This window comes from Mycteria americana, chromosome 3, assembly GCF_035582795.1.
Source record: "Mycteria americana isolate JAX WOST 10 ecotype Jacksonville Zoo and Gardens chromosome 3, USCA_MyAme_1.0, whole genome shotgun sequence".
NCBI lineage: Eukaryota > Metazoa > Chordata > Aves > Ciconiiformes > Ciconiidae > Mycteria > Mycteria americana.
The window spans coordinates 6,590,381-6,614,511 of record NC_134367.1 but is presented as its reverse complement, the minus strand read 5'-3'; the positions used below and the strand labels follow the sequence as shown (position 1 = coordinate 6,614,511).

Sequence of the window (24,131 nt, the reverse complement as noted above, 5' to 3'; positions counted from 1 at the left end):
TGGCGTCATGCTCAGCATATAAAGCTGGGGAAGAAGAAGGAAGGGGGGACATTTGGAGTGATGGCGTTTGTCTTCCCAAGTCACCGTTACGCGTGCTGGAGCCCTGCTTTCCTGGAGATGGCTGAACACCTGCCTGCCCATGGGAAGGAGTGAATGAATTCCTTGTTTTGCTTTGCTTGCGTGCGCGGCTTTTGCTTTCCCTATTAAACTGTCTTTATCTCAACCCACGAGCTTTCTCACTTTTACCCTTCCGATTCTTTCCCCCATCCCACCAGGGGGGAGTGAGCGAGCGGCTGGGTGGGGCTTAGTTGCTGGTGGAGGTTAAACCATGACAGGCTGTTAGTGAATCAACTTTTCTTGAAAGAAGATTTATAAAACAACTTTTGAAGAAGTCTATCAGAAGGCCCCTGATGTTTAAATATACAGGATTCAAGAATCAGAATAACAACTTGTCCTCATTACTAGGGAGTCACATTTGCTTTGACTGAAGTAAAACCATTGATAGCATGTATCCATTCCTTGGCTGGTCCAGTCCAATTCAATAGGGAAAACGAGTATCTGACAGTTGCATTGTAAGCTGGTTTGGCATCTTAGGTTTAGCTTTTTGCTCTAAAGTCTCCTGGTTCGATCCTGGGTGTCTGCTAATGTTTTAGCTGTCACATGAGTATTACCAGATGCTAAGAAAATCCACCTCTGTGTCAGGTTTCTGTGTAGCTTGAGTTTGCCTCTAAAACTGTGGCCAAGCAAACTTAAACTGATTCTCTTAGAGAAAAGTGTGATAGTAACTTAGTAGTTTCTGAGCATGAAAAGCTTTGTTAAACAAGAGGAAGAAGTCAGAAAAAAAACCAAGGAAAAGCAAAGCTGAAGAATGAAAAAGGTTCAGTCAAAAATGACCTGAGTTCCTGCACCCTGTGGCCCCTGGGTGAGTGCCATAGGTAGCCAAAGGTCTCAGCAAGAGCAGCCTATGCCTGGTAGACCCCAGCAAAGAGGCCTGGAGGTCAGAGCACTGGTGTCTTTTGCATCCTGAGGACTGGCTTTTTGGGAAGTCTTCCCAAAGCAGTACTGATGTGGCAGAGCACAGGAGTCATGTACTCTACAGTGTACCCTTGTAATGGTTGAGTCAGAGAAATTAGAGATGGAAAATGCACTTAAGTCACTTGGTCCATTCCCCAACCGTTTAAAGGTTGCTCCCTACAATGTGTTCTTCATTGCTTTGTCTAGTCAGCTTCCCCCTTTTCCCTGGGGGGACCATTCCACGTAGTAATAGACCTCATTGTTAGGAAAAATTTCCTGATGTGCAGCCTAAATTTTCCTTGGCTCACATTCATCCCACTACTTCAGTTAAAACCTCCTAGTCAGCTCTTAACTTCTCTCCACCTCAGGCCCTTTTCTTCCATCAGAGGAAACAAACGAGTCTGATCGGGTAAAGCCCTGTGTATTTAAAAAATAATGACATCCTTACCTCCTAAGAGTGATAGTTAATATAGAATTAACATAAAACGTGTAAATTGCCTTATTTTATATGGAAGAAATGAATAAGCCCCTGGAAGCTTTTATCACATGTCGGTTGGCATGGCTTGAAAAGTCCAACATCTACCACCATTTACTAAAACACATGGAGTCAGGTCCCATCTGGAACAGATCAAATTGCTCTGGCTGGTCAATCAAAGCTCAAAGTGCCATGGAAATTTATATCACCTAAAAGCCTGTGAGTTCCCTTTCCAATCAAGGTTGGGGAATAGAGCCATATACCACTTCACTGGAGACATATATCATGGACCGTGGGACACCTGACTCTGGTGTCACCAACACTTTCACTGCTTTGGAGAATCTGGAAGAAACTGTGGGGTTTGGATTTCAGCTCACAGATAGCCAAGTTAACCTAAGAATTCAGTGTATTCTCCTAGCAGAGCCACATGAGTATCTGATGTTTTGATTCTGCTAATGGGGAGAAGAAATGTCATTTTCTATTGACCCAAAATAAATACTGTCAAAATATTTTGAGGAAATGGATAAAGTAGGAATGCAGAGGAAACAAAATGCTTCAATTAATTCTTGAACTACTGGCATGGTTTTAATATCTTTAATAAAATAAATATTAAGAAATAGAAACAGTCTTTGGCATTTTTCAGACTTTTTTCAGGGGCTTCTTATTTTTGTTTTGTGACAAAAGCAATTTGTTGCCATCTCCATGAATCATCAACTGCTTCAGCTGGAGCAAATCCACATTTTTCTGTTCAAAATATGTTTTGAATGACATTTATAAGCAGTAAAGCTCTTCATGAAGTCTGTTCCAATAAGATCTGTCTCTGAATAAAATGAGATTTCAGCCAAAGTTCAAGATAAATGGGAAATCCAGACTGAGTAGTAGATGGGAACGATGTGGATCAAATCAGATGTCAACATTATACGATGTACAGCAAGTGTCTGGGAACCACTTCCACAAGCAAAAGCAGTAGTGAGAAGTTACTGTTTCTGCCCAGCTTATTTTAGAGAGAGAGTCTGCAGCAAAACCCAGCAAGAGGTTGTGGTATACTTTTCTGTCTTCAACTTCTACATTACTGAATTCCTCTTCGTTGAGAGGAAGATGTCGGTTTCATGACATTGCTTGCTATTAATAAGTACTTGTGCTGTTATGGTGTTTAAAATCCCCTTCCATGCTAAACTTTGCATGATGGCAGAACAAAAACATAGTCCTTGCTCTGCAAATGTACAACAAATGTAAAACAAATGGGGGCAGAGTGCAATCAGGATTATGGCGGAGCAGATAGACAGCATCGCTCAGTGCAGTGGTCCTGGCACACCCAGGAGAAAGGGCAGAGTCTCATCCCTTTATGCCATCTGAAAGCCTGGCCCATAGTATGTCACCTTTATTTCCTTTAAAACCAGTACTAATTGCCTTGTGTCTTACAGCCTAACTCTTCATGGCTAAGTTGAGAACAGAGCTTCAGTGTCTGTCAAGGGGAAAGAAAATCCCATGTGGGAGATGAGCAGACGCATCCGAGCAAGCGCAAAATATTGTGCCTTTTAACTCGCATGTGGAGTCGTGTGAGAGCAAGGTCTCCCAGCTCAGCCACAGGCTGGGAAAGCCCCTGTGTTCAGGCTCATTCAGCTCCTCTGCAATTTGGGAGCAGTGCTGCCTGCCTCGGTGTTTCTCTGGCACAGTGGTCTCCAAACCCAGCTGAGGCCGGACAGACTCTGTATCTCTCTTGCATCCTGTGGGTTATGTGAGCAGAGGGTTTCCCAACCCATGGGATGGGTATGAAGTATGTGGCTTCAGTCTCTGGCGAGGTGACTCAGTTACCCCCTCTCAAGCGCAGCCATACATCAGCATAACCGCTGTGCCCTGGGATAGGGACAGCCGTGGCCACAGGGTATCCTTGCCCACGCTGGTGGCGTAGTATCTTCTGCCCCATGACATCCAAAGAGCATCTGTCACCAAGCTGGCAGCTGTGGACTCAGGATATAGCCTTGTGGTTATGGGTGCAACCAATATCCTGACACAGGTGTCCTGGCTAATTGCTTACGGACTGAAATAAATTGAACAGAAACCCAAAGAACTCTGCAAAATGCTGTAGTGAAAGGTCTGGGAGGAAGCTGGAGGCACATAGGCCGTATGGCTTTGTGGGCAGAGATGGGTGTCCACAGGGGCATCTGGCAGAGTACCTGCTTTATGCTTCCCAGACAGAGCTATGTTGAATAACCATCTTGTCTGTAGGAGGGAGCTCGCTCCCAGGCTCTGCGTGCTGCCAGCTTGCAGCTGGGTTAAATCGAAGGAATGCACTCCCTAGCAATGCTTCTTTATAAATTATTTTTACTGGGGGATTTGAGTGTTGTTGCAGTGAATGTGTGTACAAATATTGGAAAAACAATGTGCGCTAGAGAAAACAAAGCGAAAAACCACCTGGCTTCCTATTCCTCCTGGGTAAACCTGTGATTTCTCCCACCTTCTTGAGTTGCAGTCTAATACAATATTGTACAGCCTGCTGCCTCCTTAAATAATTCCTGCTGGAGCAGCAGGTACTGAGTACATCACTCAGATCCCATGAAGTTGTTTAGCTTCCAGTTCCACATCCTGAGGAGTTAAATCTCTAGGAGAAGGGAATGACCTGGTGCTCTCCTGGTGCAGGATAACTCCTGGCCTGGGGCTGGAGCTGGATATTTTGCAGGGTTTTCCAGTTTTATTGTCAGTCCTATTCTCCTGAGCTCCCAGTTCCCCTCTTCCAGCTCCTCACATCTACCAGGGCTCAAATAAATGTGATCTATTGATGTTTCACCCGTTTGAAATGAACTGCAATTACCAAACAGCGGATTCATTTCATTTACCTCCAGCCATCTAGAAGTTAAGCATCCGGCTTAAACTAGTTGTCTGTAGGCAGGGGAGAGGGATGGACACTGCCAGAAGTCAATTGCCTTCCTGCGTATTTTAAATACCTTTCTTAGGCTAGGATCAATCACATGCTGAAAGCCCTTGCCTCCCCATGGCTGCAGAGGAACCTACAAAACCAACTTTTAGATAATTAAGGTGTGGTGACTTGAAACCCACCCTCAATATTTGTTTATAAAGCAGCTGTGAAACATGAGATCGTTGTGTTTAGGATTTTGATGGTGGAGCCAGAAGGGGGTGTGACGATCACCCATGGTGACTTTAAGAATAACAACCTGGCCTCTAGCCTTTAAGTTTTGCTCATCCGGAGCGTTTCAGATTTTTTTAGTTGAAATCCAAAGAAGTATCTGTCAATTATAAAATGAATCTTGCCCTATAAATTGCTGCCTTCGCAAATAACAAGGCTGTAAAAGAGGAGGAAGAAGGAGACACTGAAGATATCCCAAGAGACAGAAGGCCAGCAGGGGATTTTTAATAATTTAACAGCAACTGGAGTGTGAGCCCATGAGGTTATTTCTACACAGGACTTTGAACACGCACCAAGACATTATAACTTTCAGCCCCTCGCTCTCTGAGCTGAATCAAAATGAATAATTTAGAGAGGAAAGTCTCTTGAACTGTTTGCCATGGGTTATGAGGCTCTGTTGCATCAGAGGAGCCCGGACATGCCATCTCTGCAGGTGCTGGGAGTCTGCGGGGACACGGTGCAGGGACGGTGCCAGCTGAACCGGGGTTTCTGTCCTTCTTCAGCTGCTCTGCTGCCGGCTTCAGATGCTTTAGGAGACTTTTGTTTGAGCGCTGCACTCCAGCTTTCGACCGGCGGAGTACCAAGTGCGCAGCAGTGGCTCAGCAGTGCGAGTAATGCTGCTAAGCAGTCAGAAAGCAGCAGCGGGGCTGGCAGCGCCAAGCCAAATTTGGATGGTTGCAGATGAAAGCCAAGAAGAGCAAACAAAACCTGAGACAGAGGCAGCCTTCTTGCCATCGAAGCAATGCAGTCAGAGCAGCCACTTGTTTCTTGCAGTGCTTAAGTGGTTCAATTAAGTTGAACAAGTAAAATTATTCCTAAGGGACATGAATCTGTTGAAAGCACTGAGTAGAGAATAATGCACATTATTGAATGAGATGCCTGTGGGCAGGACCCCTCTTTGCATAGCAGTGAAGCCCTTTTGTGCCATGGTGGGGCTGCCCAGACATACCTGAGCTGGGTTTTAACCAGCTGGCTCAGGCACTGCTACAGAGCTCAGCCTGGGCTGTGCACAAACCCCGCGTGAGAATTTGCAGAAGTGGACCCTGTGGCCGCAGCATTAGCAGAGCTTCGGCCGGGCTCAGGCTGGCTCAGGTCTGTCGGGACTGACGCGCTCGCTTTGGCCGGACCCTACCCACAGACAGCCTCTGTCTGTCTTGTCGGCTCTGGAGCCAGTTGCTGCGCCCATGTGAGAGCCAGCAGCGGTTACCAAGTCAATCTGAAAGTTGCTAGTTCTGGCTACAGGCTCTGGTCCTGCTTTGTTGTCAGGATGCTGCAGGACCAGACAGCTTGGAGTCTAGACTGCAACGGTGTTTAGCATCTAATAGCTTTGGCTGTGGGACCACAGAAATCTCGTTCCTTTAGGAGGAGGCTCAGGAATAGCGCTTTTCCCTCCCTGCCAGCTGGATCACATTCGTGGCATCTTTGAGAAAGAAGAGCATTGCCTTCACAGCTGAATATCTAATGCTATAGGCAACTTTTTCAGACTTCTTCTGGATTTGCATGCCATGTAAACTGTTCTCAGATCCCTGAGATACCTAAATGAAGCCAGCTCTAACCTCGGCTGATAAAGCATCAGCAGCTGCACAGTCGGATTTTCTGCAGTTATGTGTACAGAGGAATATGGCTGTGTGTCTTGCTCAACTCTGCTGAGATTTTCATTAATATTGGGCCTCAAAAGGTTACTATTTGAAAACAACAGGATAAATCAAGTAAAATTATCAAGAGTGGGAGAATATGCTATTTATTTACTACCATGTTAAACTGAAGGAGGGAAAGATGGGTAAAAATGAAAAATGCTCATTTTATTTTTGTTAACCATAGAGCTTTCCCCTTTCTTTCCTGTCCTGTATTTCCTAATGAAAGGAGGAAAAGTGATAAACTTTTCTTTACACTTGCTTTTTTAGTCTATGGAAACTACAATAGCCAAATCAAAAGCCAAAATATTTTTAAGACTTTTAAGACTCCTTTTATTCCCTTTTATTGAAACACACCAAACTAAAAGGTAGTGAAGGCCATCTATGAAATGTCTTTCTTTTCACCTTTTTTGCTAAATACATCAGAGCCTCATCAGCCCTAGAAAAAAACCCAACATGATTGAACAGGGCAGTTGCTTTGTCTTTCAGGCACAGACTCAAAAATATGGATAGGTTTATATATAAATATATGTACAGTAACCAAAACCTCAAATTCAAATACACCTGAGCTTTGGGGAAGTTTGTATATTCATTCAATCTTTGTGGCTTAGGCTCATCTGTAACAGAAATATTTGCAAATAGACAGAATACTTCCTCTTTAATCTTATCTAGCGATCTGTCTGTTTGTCTGGGTTTTTCCTAGAGATGGCCTCAGATCCTGATATCTGAGGGCTGCACGGCTAAATTAAGGCGAGATCATACCAAACTTCACAGAGGCTTTTCTTTCCTCTTGTTTGCCACGAGCATTTCTTTCATTTTAATTCATTGGGATGAAAGGCATAGCAGCCACGTGGCCTGGCTCAGCCTCCGCCGGCCCCGTGCTTGGCCCACCTTTGGGAAAACATCTTATTTTGACTGATGGTTATTTGCTCTATGGGCAGACTGTGGCTGAGATGCACAAAATGGCTCTGCAGAGCTGCGAGTCCTCTTTCCTGGGGCTCTTCCAGAGTGCCGAGCACATTCCGACCTTTGGCTCCCAGCTCTGGTGCCTCTGCCAGGCCAGGCAGCGTCCAAGGGTACCTCACCAGCTGCTCTTCAGGTCACACATCTCAGAGGGGCGAGTCCTGGATTCATGTCCAAGAGCTCTTTCCCCATCCACAAAGAGGATTGTTCGATGTTTCACGCTTTCAATGCCACCTTTAGGCAAGCCACTGCAGCTTGGCAATAGGGAAAAGATGGTGAAATGTCAGGATCTATCCGCGTGTGCCTGGCTAATTGCTCTAAATTAGCTTGGCCCATTTATGCCCTTAAAGAACCCCAGGCACCACTGGCAAATGAAACAGATACACTCCAGCTAAGCACTGAGCTGCCTTTGGTTCACGCTCTCTCAGAGGACAAGAGGTTGCTGAGGCTGTTTGGTAGCTGTTCAGACCAAGTACTGCTTAGACAACTACCCTGCATTGTATTCTGAACAATTTATCACCGCCCTTACCTGCGTCAGTAATTGCAATTACCCCTGAGATTTAGTGCACCGGGAAGGGCTCCAATGTCAACAGAGCCATGCCATGCAGCGTGGATGGAGAGAAACAGGAAAATTTTTCAGAGTTTTGTTGTGTTCTTTCCTGTCTGTGTCCCTCCACGTTGCTCAGAGGGGTTTTGTCACCTCCCTCAGCATTTTGTTGTGGGTAACTTCTCACCACTTCAGATTTTCCACATTCACTGTGTGAGACCTCACCAATTCCTACCAGTGCTCATGTGGTTAATGGATGAGAGGAGGGGAGCGAGCACATCTGAAAGGAATGCAAGAAATATAAACAATTTTATTAACAAGACCACAAAACTATTTTTTAATATATGCAGCCATTTACAAGGAGGAAATAAACAAACAAACAGAAAAACCCACTGGGGAGACGTGGTCAGTGTCAGAGAGCACAGCGAACTGGCACAGATGGTACGGGCAGGTTTGGGTAGGGTCCCTTCCCTCCACCCTACCCCCGCTGTGGGCTGTCCCCAGCCAAGGCTAGCCCCTGTGAGCCAGCTGAGCCAGTACAGAGCCCGGCACTAAGGAGGTGGGGTGCCACGTGCATCCTGCTGCGGTGCCAGTGACGATGCCAGCTGTGTCAGGGCTCGGGCGATGACGGAGAGATGGCTGTTCATCGTCCGCAGCTCTGCCAGGATGTCGCTCACGTTTGCCGACGCCTGCTCGGAGCCTGGGGGCATGGCGTGGGCAGCCGGCGGTGAGGAAGCAGCCCCTGGAGGCCTGTCTCCCATGGGTGCCACCTGGGGATTTCCATCATGGTAGGGGTGTGGGGGTGTGCTGCTGCAGCGCTTCATGCCTTCCAGGGAGCCTGTTCTTACGGGTGGCTGGTCTTCCTCCTTCCCTCGAATGGTGGCGAGTGTTGCGGAAGCGAGGAAGGGCAGCCAGTTGATGAGGTGGGTGGCACTGCCAGGTGGGACTACCGGCAAATAAAGTCCAGGGTGCAGGGATGGAGTAGAGGCGGGTGGTGCAGGAAGAGAAGGGAGTCCAGGGTGAACAGTGGCAGCAGAAGCTGATGTTGATGGTGGAATAGGAGGCGGTTTGGGATGCAAGACTGCAACACAGGCAGGTAACGGTGGTGAAAATGATGCAGTACCAGTGTCAGAGGAAGAGGAGGGTGACACTGGAGCTGTGAAAGGTCCAGGTTCTTCAGAGGTTGGTGGTGAAGTGGCCACAGGCGGAGCATCAGGCGTGCAAGGGTCTGAATCTGCAAGGAAAACACATCATGAGCCTTGACTCACGTGTACTTACATAGATGGCAAGTCGCTTGCTGTCACTTCAGTGGGACTAGGCCTTTTTGATGTAAGGGGAATTTCATTAGCTGGTAGGGATACTCTCTGTACGCCAACTAGAAAAGAACAGACATCCTCAAAGACAAGAGGCTACTGTAGGAAAACATGCAATTTAGCACTACAAATCTAAATTATCCTTCCACTCGCATTCTTCATCAAGCCTGCGGACAGGCCTTAACATTTTTCTGGTTGACGTCTCATGCGTATGCATTAGCTGGTGAATTACCTACTGTGTTTTCCTGGCCAGTCATGGAACGATGGTAATGTCCTAACTGACTCAGATCTCCCGTGGAGATGTGAGAGCTGGATGGCTGCTGCTGGAGCCAAAGTTAATTACTGCTTCATAGAGGGTCCCAGTTTTCAGCATTCTGGTTTGAACGGACAGGTCAACACCAGAAACACCAAGAGCTAGTTGGTGGCTTAAACTCTACAATAATTTTATTTTTTGTGTCGAAGCATGACAGAGTTCACAAAATTAGACTTAGACATAGATCCCTGCCTGCAGATATTTAGCAGCTTCAGCTATGAAAATCAACAAAGAAGAGACTGAGAAAGAAATTGTTGACACTGTGCATCCCGACTTGACACCTATGCCACCTTGCAAGCAGTTCAGTGGACCTCATCCGATGTCCACTAAAGTCATTAGAAACATGCTTGCTTGGACTGAATTCAACATATACACTGTAGGATGACAGAGCAGCCTCTGGGGAATGTGCAAAGTCTTGGAGAGTCATGCTATGGGCCAAGGCGCTCTACCCACTGTGCCCAGTTGGTAAATACTGTATGGTAAGGATGAACCTATTTTTACAATAATTCTGAAGCCAGAAATATAATAGGAAATGTTAACCTTTCAACAGCCTCAAAGATCTGCATAAGTGGAATTACTATACCATGCCACAGATCTTTTTTTTAGCATTAGGAACACATTATACAGAAGGTGGTGAGATGCTACAGGAATGGTCAGTGCAAGACAGATGGATTTTAAAACTACTTCTGCTGCAATTAAGTGCAAATTTTAAGGCACTGCTGTGGATACAAAGACACAAATTAATAGATTTATCTAGGTTAAGACAACCTAGAGAAAGCCAAGTATTGAGGTGTTAACACCATACTATTATTATTTCTGGCATCTAAAAAATCTGATGTGAGAAATCCATTTTCATTACTGGCTGGTTTGGTATTCCAGATAGCAAACTGAAACTGTGAGTCAAAAGCAAATGAAGGCTTTTCCCTGTCATTTCGAACACCAAACCAATGGGATATGCAGCTTACAAAAGTCTATCTTTTTTCCACGTGGGACCACCACGTTTTCCCTAACCAAACACACATGTTGGTTGGAGGGGATTATGACACAAACTTCAGCATGCTCTTTTGTCCTTGAGATTTTAATGGAAAGTTACTGCAGGTTCCTTGAAACGGTTTCCTTCCTTTGTGTATTGGCTTTCTTCCCAACACAAAGTCCCTGCCTACACAGGCGCTCCATCCCTGTTCACTAGAGGTGGGCTGAGGTGCTGGATGTTGGGTTTCCAAAGTGTTATTGATTGGGCTTTGGTTTTTCAAAACAAAAACAAAAATAAAGCACAGTTCAAATACAGGTTCCATTTCCATCCAAACCACCAAAGTTTGCAAAGGGTGAGATGAAAGGTTCAGGTTTGGCTCAACTGTAGCGTTAACCAGAACAGTGTTTATGGTCCATATATAGCATGGCTAATCCCTGTCCACACCGGCCAAACAAACCAAATTAAGTGTAATGTTTTTCCATACATGGGAGAGCAGAGGAAGCTCAACAAACCTTGAGGTAATCTGGTTTAGCACTGTGACAAATAACTGTCACAAATGATTCTTAAATGGTTAAGGAGTAATCGGGGTTAAAATACAAGGAGTAGTAACTAATATAGACAAAAATAGGACAAAAATCTGATCACCAAAGGCTCTTCTTTTAGCTGCAAACTTTCCAAACAGCGTGGCTTCCCTATCAGAAGCCACAGCTTTGTCATCTCCCTAATCTCCCCTTAAGATTTATGTGTTTAAAAGGCCATGCAGCAGCCTTTTAAACACATCTTGCTCAGCTTGATCAGGCTCCCATACCTCCATCTAAGAAATTCCACATGGGCGCCTGGGCACCTGTGCAGGGGTCCTGGCATATCCAGGACATGTGGAAGCTGTTGCACTGCTCGGACCAGTGGCCGGGTATGTGCCCAGCTGACATAGTGCGATCTGCGCACCCAGAGCGACTGCTTGTCTGGACAGGATCTGACCCAACTGCTCAATATCCAAAGACCTAAACTGATGATGAAAATTGCAGAATCACAGAATCGCTGAGGTTGGAAGGGACCTCTGGACACCGTCTAGTCCAAACCCCTGCTCAAAGCAGGGTCAGCTAGGGTCAATAATTTTTTCTCCATGGAAAAAATTGCTAGGGTGTATTTGAGAAAGCCCAGGAACATGGAAGTCTTAAGCACGATGAAGCATGGAGCAAGCTACTACAGTTGCTTATCATATACAACAGGATGATTCTGTTTATTTCCTTCCTCTCTAATTTTGTTTGTTTGATCTGAATGTTGCAACTCATCACAACTCTAGTGCTTGCTTTTTTCCCTTTTTTGTACAGCCCCAGCAGAAAGAGACTGTTCTTAACTGGAGCATCCAGGTGCACACTCATTCCTGGGGGTGTTAGATCTGCATCTAGGCAGAGCTGTAGCTAAGTGGGGTTGGATGGATGCCTGCAGAGAATAGAGATGTTGAATACAAGATGCTCAGACAAGTACAGTGACCTTCCCCAAACATAACAACTCACCTGTGCATGGTCATTTAGCATCCTCCCGTACACCCAGTCTACAGAGGACGTGTAGGTACTATAGTGTACTTCCACGTGCAAAGATTGACTGTTCAAGGTAGGCTTCTAGCTTAGAAGAAAATTTATTTCACCAGTTAGGGAAGTTAATCCAGCACTCAGAAAACCTGGGTTGGGATCCAATTCATCTAAACAACTGAACTGTAAGCGCCTAGTGAAGAACTTCCCTGAAAGCATCTGCATTTTCTATGTTGTATGTAGAGGGAAAGTCCCCAAAGGGAAGGCTTAGACACATAGGCTGTATCTCTGAACAGACTCAGAGTCACTTCTTTCTATTGAGTGCATAGGGAGCTTGGCCTCATCCTTTAGGAGAACTGGTTTACTGAGATGGGATTCATGCCACCTTTAGCTTCAGCCGTCTATGGTATAGATATCTACATCTTATCTAATTCCCTACACTTTCTTCACAGTCAGTGGATTAAATACCTCTAACATCACCTCTTTATTGCTAGAACAAGAAATATGTGTCCTCGTCTCCTTGCTGGGCACAACGTAGGATAACTAACTCAGACGTGGATGCCATGCACTAAAAATGCCTGTATTTCAAAAGAGAAATCCTATACCAAATGCATAAAAATAAGATGGGTACCCAGCTTAGAAACACTGGATGCCTAACATTCACTACCCTCCTGATCTACTACGGATCTCCCAAAGAGAAAGCAGTTGCACATTTTTGTGTTACCTATTTGCAAGTAATAGGGAATACTTCTGCGCTGCCAACTCTGAGAAGACTTGGGGTGTTAAAATACTCACAGGACTGCAAATAGCCCAGGTATTTTACTGGAATGAAAGAGAGCAGAGGAGCACCTCCAGGAGAGGATTTCCTGGTACGTTGCCTGCCCATGATGATGGATGTTACCAAAAGATTAATGAGCTGCCCTGTGAGAATGGGGAAACTAAAGTTATTTTAAATGCATTCATCTGTATGAGAAGAGCATGCATTTAACTTTTCAGGCAGTCTTGGCTATCTTAGCTGCTTTTGTTTGACTACTGATTTTATCTGCCTTGCAGCCAAATAGCTGCAAACTCTGATTTCTTAGTCTTTTGTCAGCTAACAAGGGAAAGGTCTATGAAGGAGAAACCTTGAGGGAAAATCAGGGGCATGACTTTCCACTGGCTAGCACACTGCATGGGATTCAGCTCATCTAACATTAGCCATTTAGGTTCCGTCTAGTGCAAGGCAGTCATCCAGACTCCAGCAGAGAAAGAAGCACCTCTGGGGATAAGCCATCCCAAGCTATCAGGTCCCTAAGAAGGGTGGGAGGATCATGCTGTGGAGTGTCCCTCCCCTTCCAGCACTTCTTGTAGGACTAAGTCAACTATCTGAGATGGGCTGACTAACTTCTAAATGGCTGAAGTTAGGTGAGCTGGATTCCTCACCTGATATATAGATGTAGCAAGTAGTTTCCTATCAAGTCAGAATAGTAGATGGGTAGTGCTGCCTCTGTGTTCCCATGGAAGGCATAAAACCATGGCAATAAGGTTTAAGGTGCAACAAAGTAGAGACCTAGGACCCTAGAGTGCTTCAAGAAATGAGCTGATGGTTCAGAAGGTGATAATCTTTCAAGTGAGTCAGCACTGAACAAACAACCTATTTCAATGATAAGGATATTAAAATGTTGAAATGAATAATGCAGTCCCTTCCATGACACAGTAACTTGCAGGAGGCCTTTGTGCACTGTCCTTTCTGCTCGGGTTTATGAAGTTGCTCTAAAGCTAGCAGCATCTGCATGTGAGACCGAGTGCGTGTGTGCACTCCCACTTCATTTTGCAGCTGCTTCCCAAGAAAGTCTAAATATACGGCTGCCTCCTCTTTCTGGTAAGAAGTGAAACTGAAGTCCTAACAGCTTGTGGTAAATGAAAGTCCAATAGCAACGTTTGCGTAAGAGAGGGTGGTACTGCTTTTGCACGGACAAAGTCCATATTTGGGATCTGAATCTGAAGCCATCCCTCCTGTGCTGCTCAGGTTTGATTCAGATGCAGAGTGGCATTGCTTCCCACTGCTGCTCAGCTCTGCAGTCAAGCTTAGAAGGGCTTCGAGCTGTAAATCCAGTTTAGAAAGGATTAAATTACAGCATTGAGCAAAGACACTACTGGACACTGCGTTAGAATAGGTCTGAACAAAAACATCAGCGTGAGCACTCCAGGATCAGTGTTTGCATATGTGTGATTTCAGAAACTGAATTTGGTTCCAGATGTTGTGTCTAGCACCTTTTTTTTTTTTTTTGTAAGATTCTAAACTAGCTCTGGACACTCCTGTGCTTTTGGATGAGCAGCTTAGAAATTCATAAAAACATTAGGCAAGCTTATTGTTAATTATTTTTTCATAAAGCAAATGACATTTATATCCTAGGAATTCACTCCTCTCTGGATACATGGAAATATCCCAAAATATCATATATACCAAGGTATTGCAGTCTTTAATGATAAAAGTAATTTTATGTAATTAAATAAGCCCACTCAAGATCAGGGGTCTTGTACGAAATATTAATTTGAAAAACCACAACAATAGATCACAGTGTTCAAAATCAGCCCTATTCCTCGAGTTTTCAAACTCAATCTCACCTGTCACTCCCACAATAAAAAAAAAAAGGGATTTTGGAAATAATTGTAGATTACCAGAAGCATGCTGTAATGGGGTACGTGGCAAAGTCTGTCCCAGAGTCCAAGATGTTTCACCAAAAATATCCCAACTCTGTCTCTGTGCTGTCAGATTAAAACCCTACTGGTTGAGTCACTTCAGCAAGGCTCCTTCCTCTGGCCTCTTGCTTTTTAAGCAGCCTAATAGCAATCCACGGCCTACTCTACAGATTTTAATTTGCTTATGAGTTTTTCTGACTTCATAAATTTGTGCATCTCTTTGGAATTCTTTCTTTTTTTTTTTTAATTGTGGTCTGTTTTGGGGTCTGTTTTTCTTCTTTCAGGTACAATACACCAGCCTAGCTGGACTGGGCTTTATGTGACTAATCACATTATGACTCCTGTGGAGTTGTGCTCTTTCAAAATTTCTTGAGTAATAGTCTGTTATGAGTACATACTTATTCCCATGTCATGCGAACAAATTTGTTCTCACAGTTTGTCATGGGCCATCTGCTTTTTCATCTTTGTCCCTGGCTTAATTTCAGTGAGATTTTATTCACTTCCTGACAAAATGTGCATTTTTACACTCATTTCGGACCAGATTTTCCAAGAACCTAAGGTCCTTCTTTGACACCTATGGGACAAAGCCAGACTTTTTGAAGTGCTCAGCAGCTCCTGTTATTTTCACCAAAGAAGAGTCCCTGAGGATGCCCTGCCATCTCAGTGAGGAGAGAGAACGGGAAAAGAGGAGGCAGGCACGTTGCAGAGGTAATATTGTTGGGCAGCAGGCAATTCCTCATGACAATATTCATTGCCTAACACATTTTTCCCGCTGTGCTCAAAGTGCTGCACAGACGAGTCTCACACTGGCTGCGCTTTATGGGGGCCAGACTGAAACACAGGAAAAATGAAATGCCTTGACAGAAGTCCACAATGGAGCCAGGAGCAAAGGCCACTTTCATCTTCTCCATCAACTGACATTGCCAACGCAGCCCTCTGATGGCTCCTTTACCCTACGTCTCTACTAATGCATCTTCTTAAACTGGGGAAGCCTTCTTTCCGTCCCCTTTCCAGCACAGAAATAAGGCACAGCAGGAAAATCTGTTGTGTTTAAGGAGACTGCCAGCCCAGCCCTCCCCGTGGCCATGCAAGGACATCTCTTCTCCACCCACACGTGCTCCCTTCCCAGCAACTTACTGAGGATGAAGAAGTGGCTGGAGAGACTGTTTACGTCCTCTGAAACTAAAATAAGACTGACAGCTACTTCCAGAGAGCCAAAAGAAACAGTAAGAAGAAAGCATTATAATTGATCAGACCACTTTGTCCATTTTGTCTTGTGTTTTGCCTCTGTCAATGGCCAGTAAGTGCTGCCTCAAAGGAAGCTAGCAAAAAGTCTTCGATAACAGTTACATCACAGTCTGCTGTAGGAAATTTTCCCAATGTTCCACTAATGAATCAGATTTTTGGTCCAGGACAGATGTTTACGCTGTCGACTATCACCTTTTATACAATGCAGGCCAACAAATTTGATTTAAGATCAGGCTCAAAATGGACTGCAACTGTATGGACTACAACTGAAAGTAGAGCTGGTGCTTTATTACCTCTTTGAATCTGGCCATTAGCTACACCAAAAGCTTTTCCTGTCTTGAAGCAGATAGCCTTTCCAACATGTTTAATTCTTCTGAAAGTCTTGTTTTCTTTCCTTAATAAGTACTATTGTGTTTCTAAATATCCGTATTGCATTCTTATTAGCCTTGTAAATATCTCATTCTTTTTAAAAATTATTTTTCTTTTTCCTCTTTCTTTTTTTCTTTTTCTTTTTTTCTTTTTCTTCTTTTCTTTTTTCTTGTTCTTTGGCAAGGTTTTGATCTCAATTAATTCCTATAGCAATGAGTTTCTTAGGTTACTTTTGCATTGTGTGAGGAAGTTTTTCCATTTACACAGCAGATTTTTGATACTCATCAGCCAGATAGCATTTCTCTAAAACCACCTGTGTATCTACTCTTTGTACCTTTCTCAATAGCACTTCCTACCACACATGGCCCTAGAATAAGCCCCTGATCACATGAAATTCAGCAGGTACTAAGAGATACAAAAGAGAAGAGTCAGGATGTATATCTTTTGCCTTTAGCCCTAAGGATGAGGCAACCAGGAACATTACAGAAACAAATCCTGAAGTTCCAGAACCAGGAACTTTATAGAAACCAATCCTGAAGTTCCAGACATTTGGGGTTTTTTTCTCTGCTGGTTTGAGAGTAGTTAAATTTCTTTACATATGTGCCCTGGAGATTTCAAAACAAATTCAGATGTTAATTAAGCAAATATAGTTATATTAACCTGCTCTTTTTTTCCAGGAAAAATACGAGACACACCATGCAATCTTATGGTTTTAGTAGCCAGTGAGTCAAGTCTGGAAATGCAGTACACATGAGTCAACGAGATTTCAGGTTCCTACAGAGTGTCCAGCAAGGATATTGTTTAGCCAGCAGTGGACAGGCCTCCATTGCCTACGCCGCATAGCTCTTCATGGGCTGAATAATGAAACAAACTACATCCAGGCTGGGCTACCCCGAACCTCTGCCGTGTTATGCTTTAAAAGAGATCGTCCCTCGCAAAGGCTTGTCACAACAGTGTTCCCCGCTGAAACACAGTGACTATATCTTTTCCTGGGTATCTACCATCTGACTGCTCCAGCACAAGGCTTCTGTTAAGCCCACATAAGAGTCTACATAAGAATTTTATACCATAGCTGACCAATGGTCGAGCAATCTTCATCTTGTACCATTTGTCAGGCTCTGGAAACTCAGTACTTAAATGCAAGAGATGATGAAAAAAGAGCGTGGGAAATCTCTTGTCTCATCTTGAGCAGAACCATGGCTGTTAGCCCTCCTTGGTCAGCAATGTTTGGGTGAAAGAGGGAGAGGCTGAGTACGATGCCATGATTAGACATAGCACAAGAGAGTGTCTCTGCAGGATTAGTTTGGCTGTTGCACTGCCTAAGAGTCTGCAGGCCAAAACCTGCTCATCAAGCTAAAGGTGGACACTTTGGCTGTACAATAAAGAGCCTCTAGGTGATCTGAAGATGACAAGGGAATGATCTTGCCTTAAGTATGAGAGAAAAGTAAGAACTAACTCATGGAATTCATTAAATTTTCATATATTTCCCAGTATGTTTCATCCCCAGAGGGATGGTTACATTTTTAGGAAAATAATCTTGTACAAAAATCCCCTGAAACTGCACAGCCTGAGGTGCTTTTTCTTGTCTTCATACACTGAGGAACTGCACTGGCTATATCTTTCCTATAGAGTTAATCCCGGTGAGAGACAGCCATATCTGAACACCTGAGTTATGCCAGTCTGGACATGAATTATTTCCCTGAATGACCCTACTGCATCTTTGCTGTTCATGAACTTTCCCGAGTGTGTTGGGAGAGTCGGAGGGGAGGAGGCATATCTTACAATTTTTTGTATTTAGATACCCTGGGATTCTTTCCCAATCTCCTGTGTCAGATGTGGGAGAACTTGTTTACTCCAAGGAAAGGCTTTCGGGAAAGTCCTGAAAGATTCAACTCACTCGTGATCGAATCTGGGTCCTCACTGCTGAGCGGGTGAGTGCCAGCCCATGGCCAGACAGGACGCAGGCTGCTTATCCCCTCCTCGGGGCTCCTGGCCTGAACTGAAACCACCTCCCAAGCCTGAAAGAAATTTTTAACAAATGTGGATTCAGTGCCCTGGAGATGTACCTTTCGTCCTAACTTTCATTTCAACTGCTAGATATGCCCAGGCAATCGTGGCAGGCATTATGGAACTGCTGTCTTCACAAAGACATTTTGTCTCCAATAACATTTTCATTTTACACCCAAGTCTAGCCGGAGGTGAATTCTTTTGTTTAATGAAGAGCCACAGCTCCTTTGGAAAAAAATGTTCTCCTGTAACCCGGGTGAGCCACTGGTTTTATTGAAGAACAGTCCTGCAGACCAAGACAATGCTGTACTTCACTACCCTTTTTGAATTACCACTCTGTCATTTCCCAGAGGAACATGATCGGCCGACCACTAAACTCTGCTTTAAGATCTTATGCCCGATCTAAATGAGACAGAATGAAGCCCTGGAGAGATTTCAACCCTTGCTTTGTTGAAACAACATTGCTTTGTTTGGAATGTATTTGCCTTTGTACTGGGGAATGAAAATGTAACCCAGTGCCCAGTTTTGAAATATATAAATACAGTGCTTTTGGTAATGTAGCATATATAGAGATCCACAGTATATGCTCTTTCTTACACAGCCCTTTTTCTTGGAGATCTTCAACCAGTTTTGAGACCTTCAAGCCTTGAGCCTTGTGACAGCTCGGTGAAGGAGGAACATATAATTTCTGTGTTACAGGCTGGCACAGTGACCCAGTTAGGAAATCTGTAGCAGACTTGAAATGAAACCCAGACCTGTGCTTGCAACAGTAAACTTAGCCTTCCCCTATGTCCAGTTTGATTACACTAGCCAGTAGCTACCCAAATGTACATGACAACCACTCACAGCTCCAGTCAGTGGTCACCACTGCTTGGCTCCCAGGTCTTCTCTGGGCTTAACTTTAATACCCTTAGATCATGATCTGAATTGATCTATGCATGTGATCCAGATCATTTCACCATACAGTTGAATCCAACCATGACAACAGTTGGACAACTGAGACAGTTGGATTTTTTCTTACCCCTTCTCACAAATTCACTGTTGCTTCAATGCACCTCGGGGCAGAGATTTCATGAACGCAGGCCCTTGCTTTACCATTAACTGTGTGTGGCACAACACCTTTATGAGCCGTGTACCAGCAGTCAGAGAATTTGGGGTGCGATGCACGTGACAAAGACGGAGGAACAGCACTAGGAGCTCCCCCGTCCCTCATCCCTACACCTACCCACCCTTCTAACCGCGTGTCCTCCTGAATAACTAACTGGAGGAGACGTTCGCCCACTCGGAGAGCAAACAAACACGTCAGCCCTGCACAAACAGAGGCACTCTTGTCTCTCCGTCTGAGCCCATGTCCTTTGATCACCACAGGTACCAACTCCCATCTGATATTTTGGGCTGTGCAGGGTGGGCTTGGACGCTCGCTGGGTGGAGGGAGACACCTCGGCAGGGCAGGAAGGAGTGATTCAGCCACTCCTCGCTCTGAGTCAATATTTACCCAGTGGCTCTGGGTTTGGGGGAGGGATGGTCTCTCTCCAGGGTCACATTTCCACTCTCCTGAGCGAGGTAGCCGGAGCCGCCAGCCCAAGAGGGTGCTAGCAGCCTTCTCCTGGGAGCATGCCCTCTTTTTTTAGGCTGCATTTTGGATGCAAACTGGTGCGCTGCGGCTGTGTCTCTTTTTCTTGTTTTTTTTCTAATTGTAGTCTGGAGTTTTCCTTAATGGGACAGAGAAGTCTTTGAGACTGGAAATGTGCTCTTCTCTTTGTTTCTGGTAAGACATAACACTGGCCTCATGGGACTGCACTCCAACAGGGATATTTTAGTTCTGCCTGGCTCAACTTCTTGCTGGCCCGCAGTCTGACTGCTATTTGTCACTGGGACTGCAGGCGCTGGGGAACAGAGACTGCCCTCACTGTGGCTGCTCTAGTAGACTGGAGCCCTAAATTTGGCTGGGTTTCCCAAGCATTTCTACGAGGCAAATAGTAACACTAATTTCAGCTGGACACTGTATTCTTTGCTTACATTCCTAAAGGGCTGTGTTGTGCTGCTTTTGCCTTGTTCTCCATGTTAAATGTATTGCTAGATTTCACTCTGGGGGTTGTTGCATCCTGCTGGTGGATGATTATATTCCTCTGTTTGAGAGATTGAAGATGAAAGAGCATTTTGAGATCCCTTTTGATAGATGGAGATATCATTCTGGCCCAGTCCCGGGTACAATTTTGTGAAGGTGTTGAGTACGTCCCATCCTAGAGACCTTGGTGTCATATGTACCGGTGTAAAACAGGAATAATTCCATTGGCATCAGTGTCACTATGCCAGTGTAATCATGGGAGAAGGAGAAGAAATGGGCCTGCAGGGATTTTTTTTTGTTGTTTTAGGGGGGAACCATGCTGACTGTAAAACCACAGCAAAATTATTTTTAAATGAGAAAAATTTCTTTAAGACAGATCAGCCCCTTAAAAAGAGAGACAAATGGAATGAAATGCTGCAGTTCAGAAAGTCCTGCGGTCTTTGGGAAATAGGGCAGTTTGCCGCAAAGGGAGCAGTAAATAGCCGAAGTCAGGAGAGTTGCAGAAAGAGAAAGACCCAGAAAATGAAGTTGCTTATGAATTACATTATCAAAACTTCTCATAGCACAAGAGATGAGATCGTAGAGGCAAGTTTATTCTCAGCACATGCGTGGAAAAATGTAAACCTCAGTAAGAACCACTGAGTAAACCTGAGAAAAGAAAATGACTGTGCCTGGAAATGTTTAGGGGATGGTGTTTGTCAATTAATGAAACGAGAGGCCACCGTTTGCAGCTCAGTACACAGCAAAGACATACGCAGACTAAGTCCAAAGAAGGAGATATTTTTTCTTTTTCCCCAGTAAGATGAATGCAGGCAAATTTTGCTCTGTGCTTCATCTGCAATTGATTTTTTTCTTTCATAAAACCTGGTGATTATTGAGAAGAAAAAAGTTTCCTCTGTGTGGCTGGGCAGGGGGTCGCAATTATTCATGCCACCAGGTTCCCATTTGCCTTCAGGTTTGTTGATTTTGATGACAAGTCTTTACCACTCGGTTTCTTAGTTGTGTCAGCAGCTTTCCCAACAGCGTAGCGATGCTTTTTGTGTTACGCTGTGCAAACAGGAGAGCAGCTCAAGCCAAAAAGTACACATCGAGATTGTACTCTCAAGATTGTACGAGATTGTACTTTAAGCAGCCTCATGGTTTGACTAAGTTTGGATCCAGCCTCATGGTTTGGACTCATCTCTAACAGAAATACACAGACATCTCCAATAACGTATTTTAATGGAAAGAGGAACCTTTCTAAGGACACAATACATGCACCTTGGTGGGGAAGGCTCCACTCTATGCCAAGAACCTTCTCTCTTTCCTGGGGAAGCCACTTGCTTTACGTACAGGACTGCCTTAAAAAGGGAGGGAGGAGGATTCTGGCAGCATCAGGAATTTTCAGCACGCCAGGAGCAAGAAAGACCAAAGGGTCAGCTGCCTTGTAAAAGGAGGGCTGCTTGATTAACTTTATGGAAAGAAACTGAGCTGTAAAAAGATGGCGTTTAGTCTTTAGCAAGGACTGTGAGCTGGGTAGTCTGCACCAGCCCAGGACTATTAGGAGACCAAGGTCAGAAGGAGCGCAGATGCCGCCAGGAATGTGAGGAGAGACAAGCTGGAGAAGCGGCGATGTGGAAGAGCCGAGGTACAGCTGGCGAAGTCCATAAATGAGCCAACGAGCAAACTCACACAGGATCCTGGCTTAGAAAGGAGAGAAATAAGTCTTCCAAGGCAAAAAAACCCCAAGAAACAACAAAACCCTCCTGCATCCATCTATACATCTGGTCCATAGATGTTGATTATATTGCCACAGAGATAGGGAGCCCATTTTGAGACAACATTGTTGCTCAGTCTCTCTGGGCAGTGTGAAAGTGGATATGCCTTCGGATATGACTGTAAGAACCCCAAATCATCCCTGCATAGCTTGTGCTACAGCTAATGCTTTCAGTGTAATAGTGGCAGAGGTTTGGAACAAAATACACAGTCCAACACACTGTGTACAACGTCAGACGGAGGTACTGCACATGGCCAGCTCCTGTGACATTATAATTAGAGATGGGGCTTGACTCAAACATCCAAATGTGGAGCAGTGCTGTGAGTCAGCCGAGATGCACGCACCAACATTGTCATTATCCTGAGTTTTGTCATTTATAATGAAATCCAAGCACTGCAATCTGCAGGATTTTCAAAATTTGGGTTGAGAAACAACCCCAAATTTGGTATTTATCCCTGCTCTCCAAGGCCCAAAGTCAGTAAACTGTTTAAACACATAGCTGGGAGACTATGGGATTTTGGGAGCTGCACTTGTGAAAAAGCTGCCTGAAGTTGAGATTTCCAGAATAGAGATAGACCTCAATTTTTAGGACTCAATTTAGGTGCCCCAAATGAGCACACGTTCCCAATTCAAGCACCTCTAACTTGACCTTAAGGAAAAATAATTTAAGCTCCATGTCTATCTCTGACTAGCATGGCTCTGATGAGAGAAGAAAAGTGAATCTGTCACAGAAAAAAACAGCAAACAAAAATCTCAAAGAAGAAACTGATTAAAGTGATTTAAAAATACATAGCCACGCCACGGCAGATGCCAGTGAAACCTAGCATTTTGGGGTAAGATCTGCCCATCCTGCTGAGCACATCATGTAGTACAGCTCCCTTCCTCCGGCTGCCGGAGTATTCCCTGCACAGCAGCTTGAGCTAAAGGTGAGATGTGAACTGTCATCTGAAATGTCCTGGTTCATACGAGTTTCTTTGCCGATGCACCATATGTCAGTGCAGAAAGTATTTTTGTAACAGAAATGACTGGGGAGCACTACAAAGCAAATGCACCTGATCTTAGAGGACTACAGTAGCATGGAAGCATGTTAGTCTGCCAGGCACAGAGGGGCAGGCAGTTGTGGATCCCCTCTTGCTGGCCAAGGGAGCATTAGTAGGCAATGCTGTTTTGAACACCCAACCCAAGGCCAGGCCTGCTTTGGGAAACCAAAAGTCCAGTGCGATGCCAAGTGTCTATACAGAGCCCAGCAAAGCCACTATGAAAGCTCATGCCCTCTCTGCAGGTCAGTTCACCCCCAGACTTCCTGATGCATTGTGAGCATGGCCACTCTCGGAAAATAAGCAAGCCTCACTACCTATTTGCCAAGGAGCTGTTCCATTAATGGCCAGATTATCCTCAACAGGTGAGAAAGCAGTTGAATTTTGCTTGAATTCACAGTTTTGTCTCTTTCTTACATGTGTTCTGTAGAGTTACTATATGAAATATAGACTGGATATTAGGAAATTTTTCTTCACCGAGAGGGTTATCAAGCATTGGAACAGGCTGCCCAGGGAAGTGGTTGAGTCGCCATCCCTGGAGGTATTTAAAGGACGTTTGGATGAGGTACTTAGGGACATGGTGTAGTGGTGGTTTTGGCAGTGTTAGGTTTATGGTTGGACTCGATGATCTTAAAGGTCTTTTCCAACCTATATGATTCTGTGATTCTGTGATTCTGTGAAATGAGCCATTCTAACAACCATGGCCCGAGAAAACATACTGTACAGCCAGTCACTTTTTTTTTCTTCCTTCCTTTATCAATAGAGGCAAATAAAATCCGTCAAACTTCACAGTTGCTTACTCCAAGTATTGCACATCTTTGGGGCTGATCCCTCTCAGTGCAACTGGGTGCACCAGCATTTGGTCCCTGCACTTCTTTATCCTGGATTTCACTTCCTCCCGGGAACCTTCAAGTCTAAATGTTTTGTTTGCAAGCACAATTTACTAACTTTTGCCAATATAGCACCTGCACAAGAGATAAGGAGTGCATGCATTCCTTCTTCCAGTGCTGAATTAGATTCATTTAGCAAACTTGCAATTCAATCTAAATGTCTCA

At 44.6% G+C, this 24,131-nt stretch overlaps 1 protein-coding gene across 2 annotated transcripts in view; it reads right to left on the bottom strand.

The window, feature by feature from the left end:
* Positions 1-8,133: 8,133 nt before the first annotated feature.
* Positions 8,134-24,131, bottom strand: part of RUNX2 (RUNX family transcription factor 2) — a 163,610-nt gene continuing 147,612 nt past the window's right edge. For both annotated transcript variants that reach the window (XM_075497764.1, XM_075497763.1), the window contains one exon: positions 8,134-9,012. In XM_075497764.1, coding sequence (XP_075353879.1) covers positions 8,330-9,012 — 683 coding nt within the window. In that variant the 3' untranslated portion in view covers positions 8,134-8,329. The remainder of the gene's footprint in view (positions 9,013-24,131) is intronic.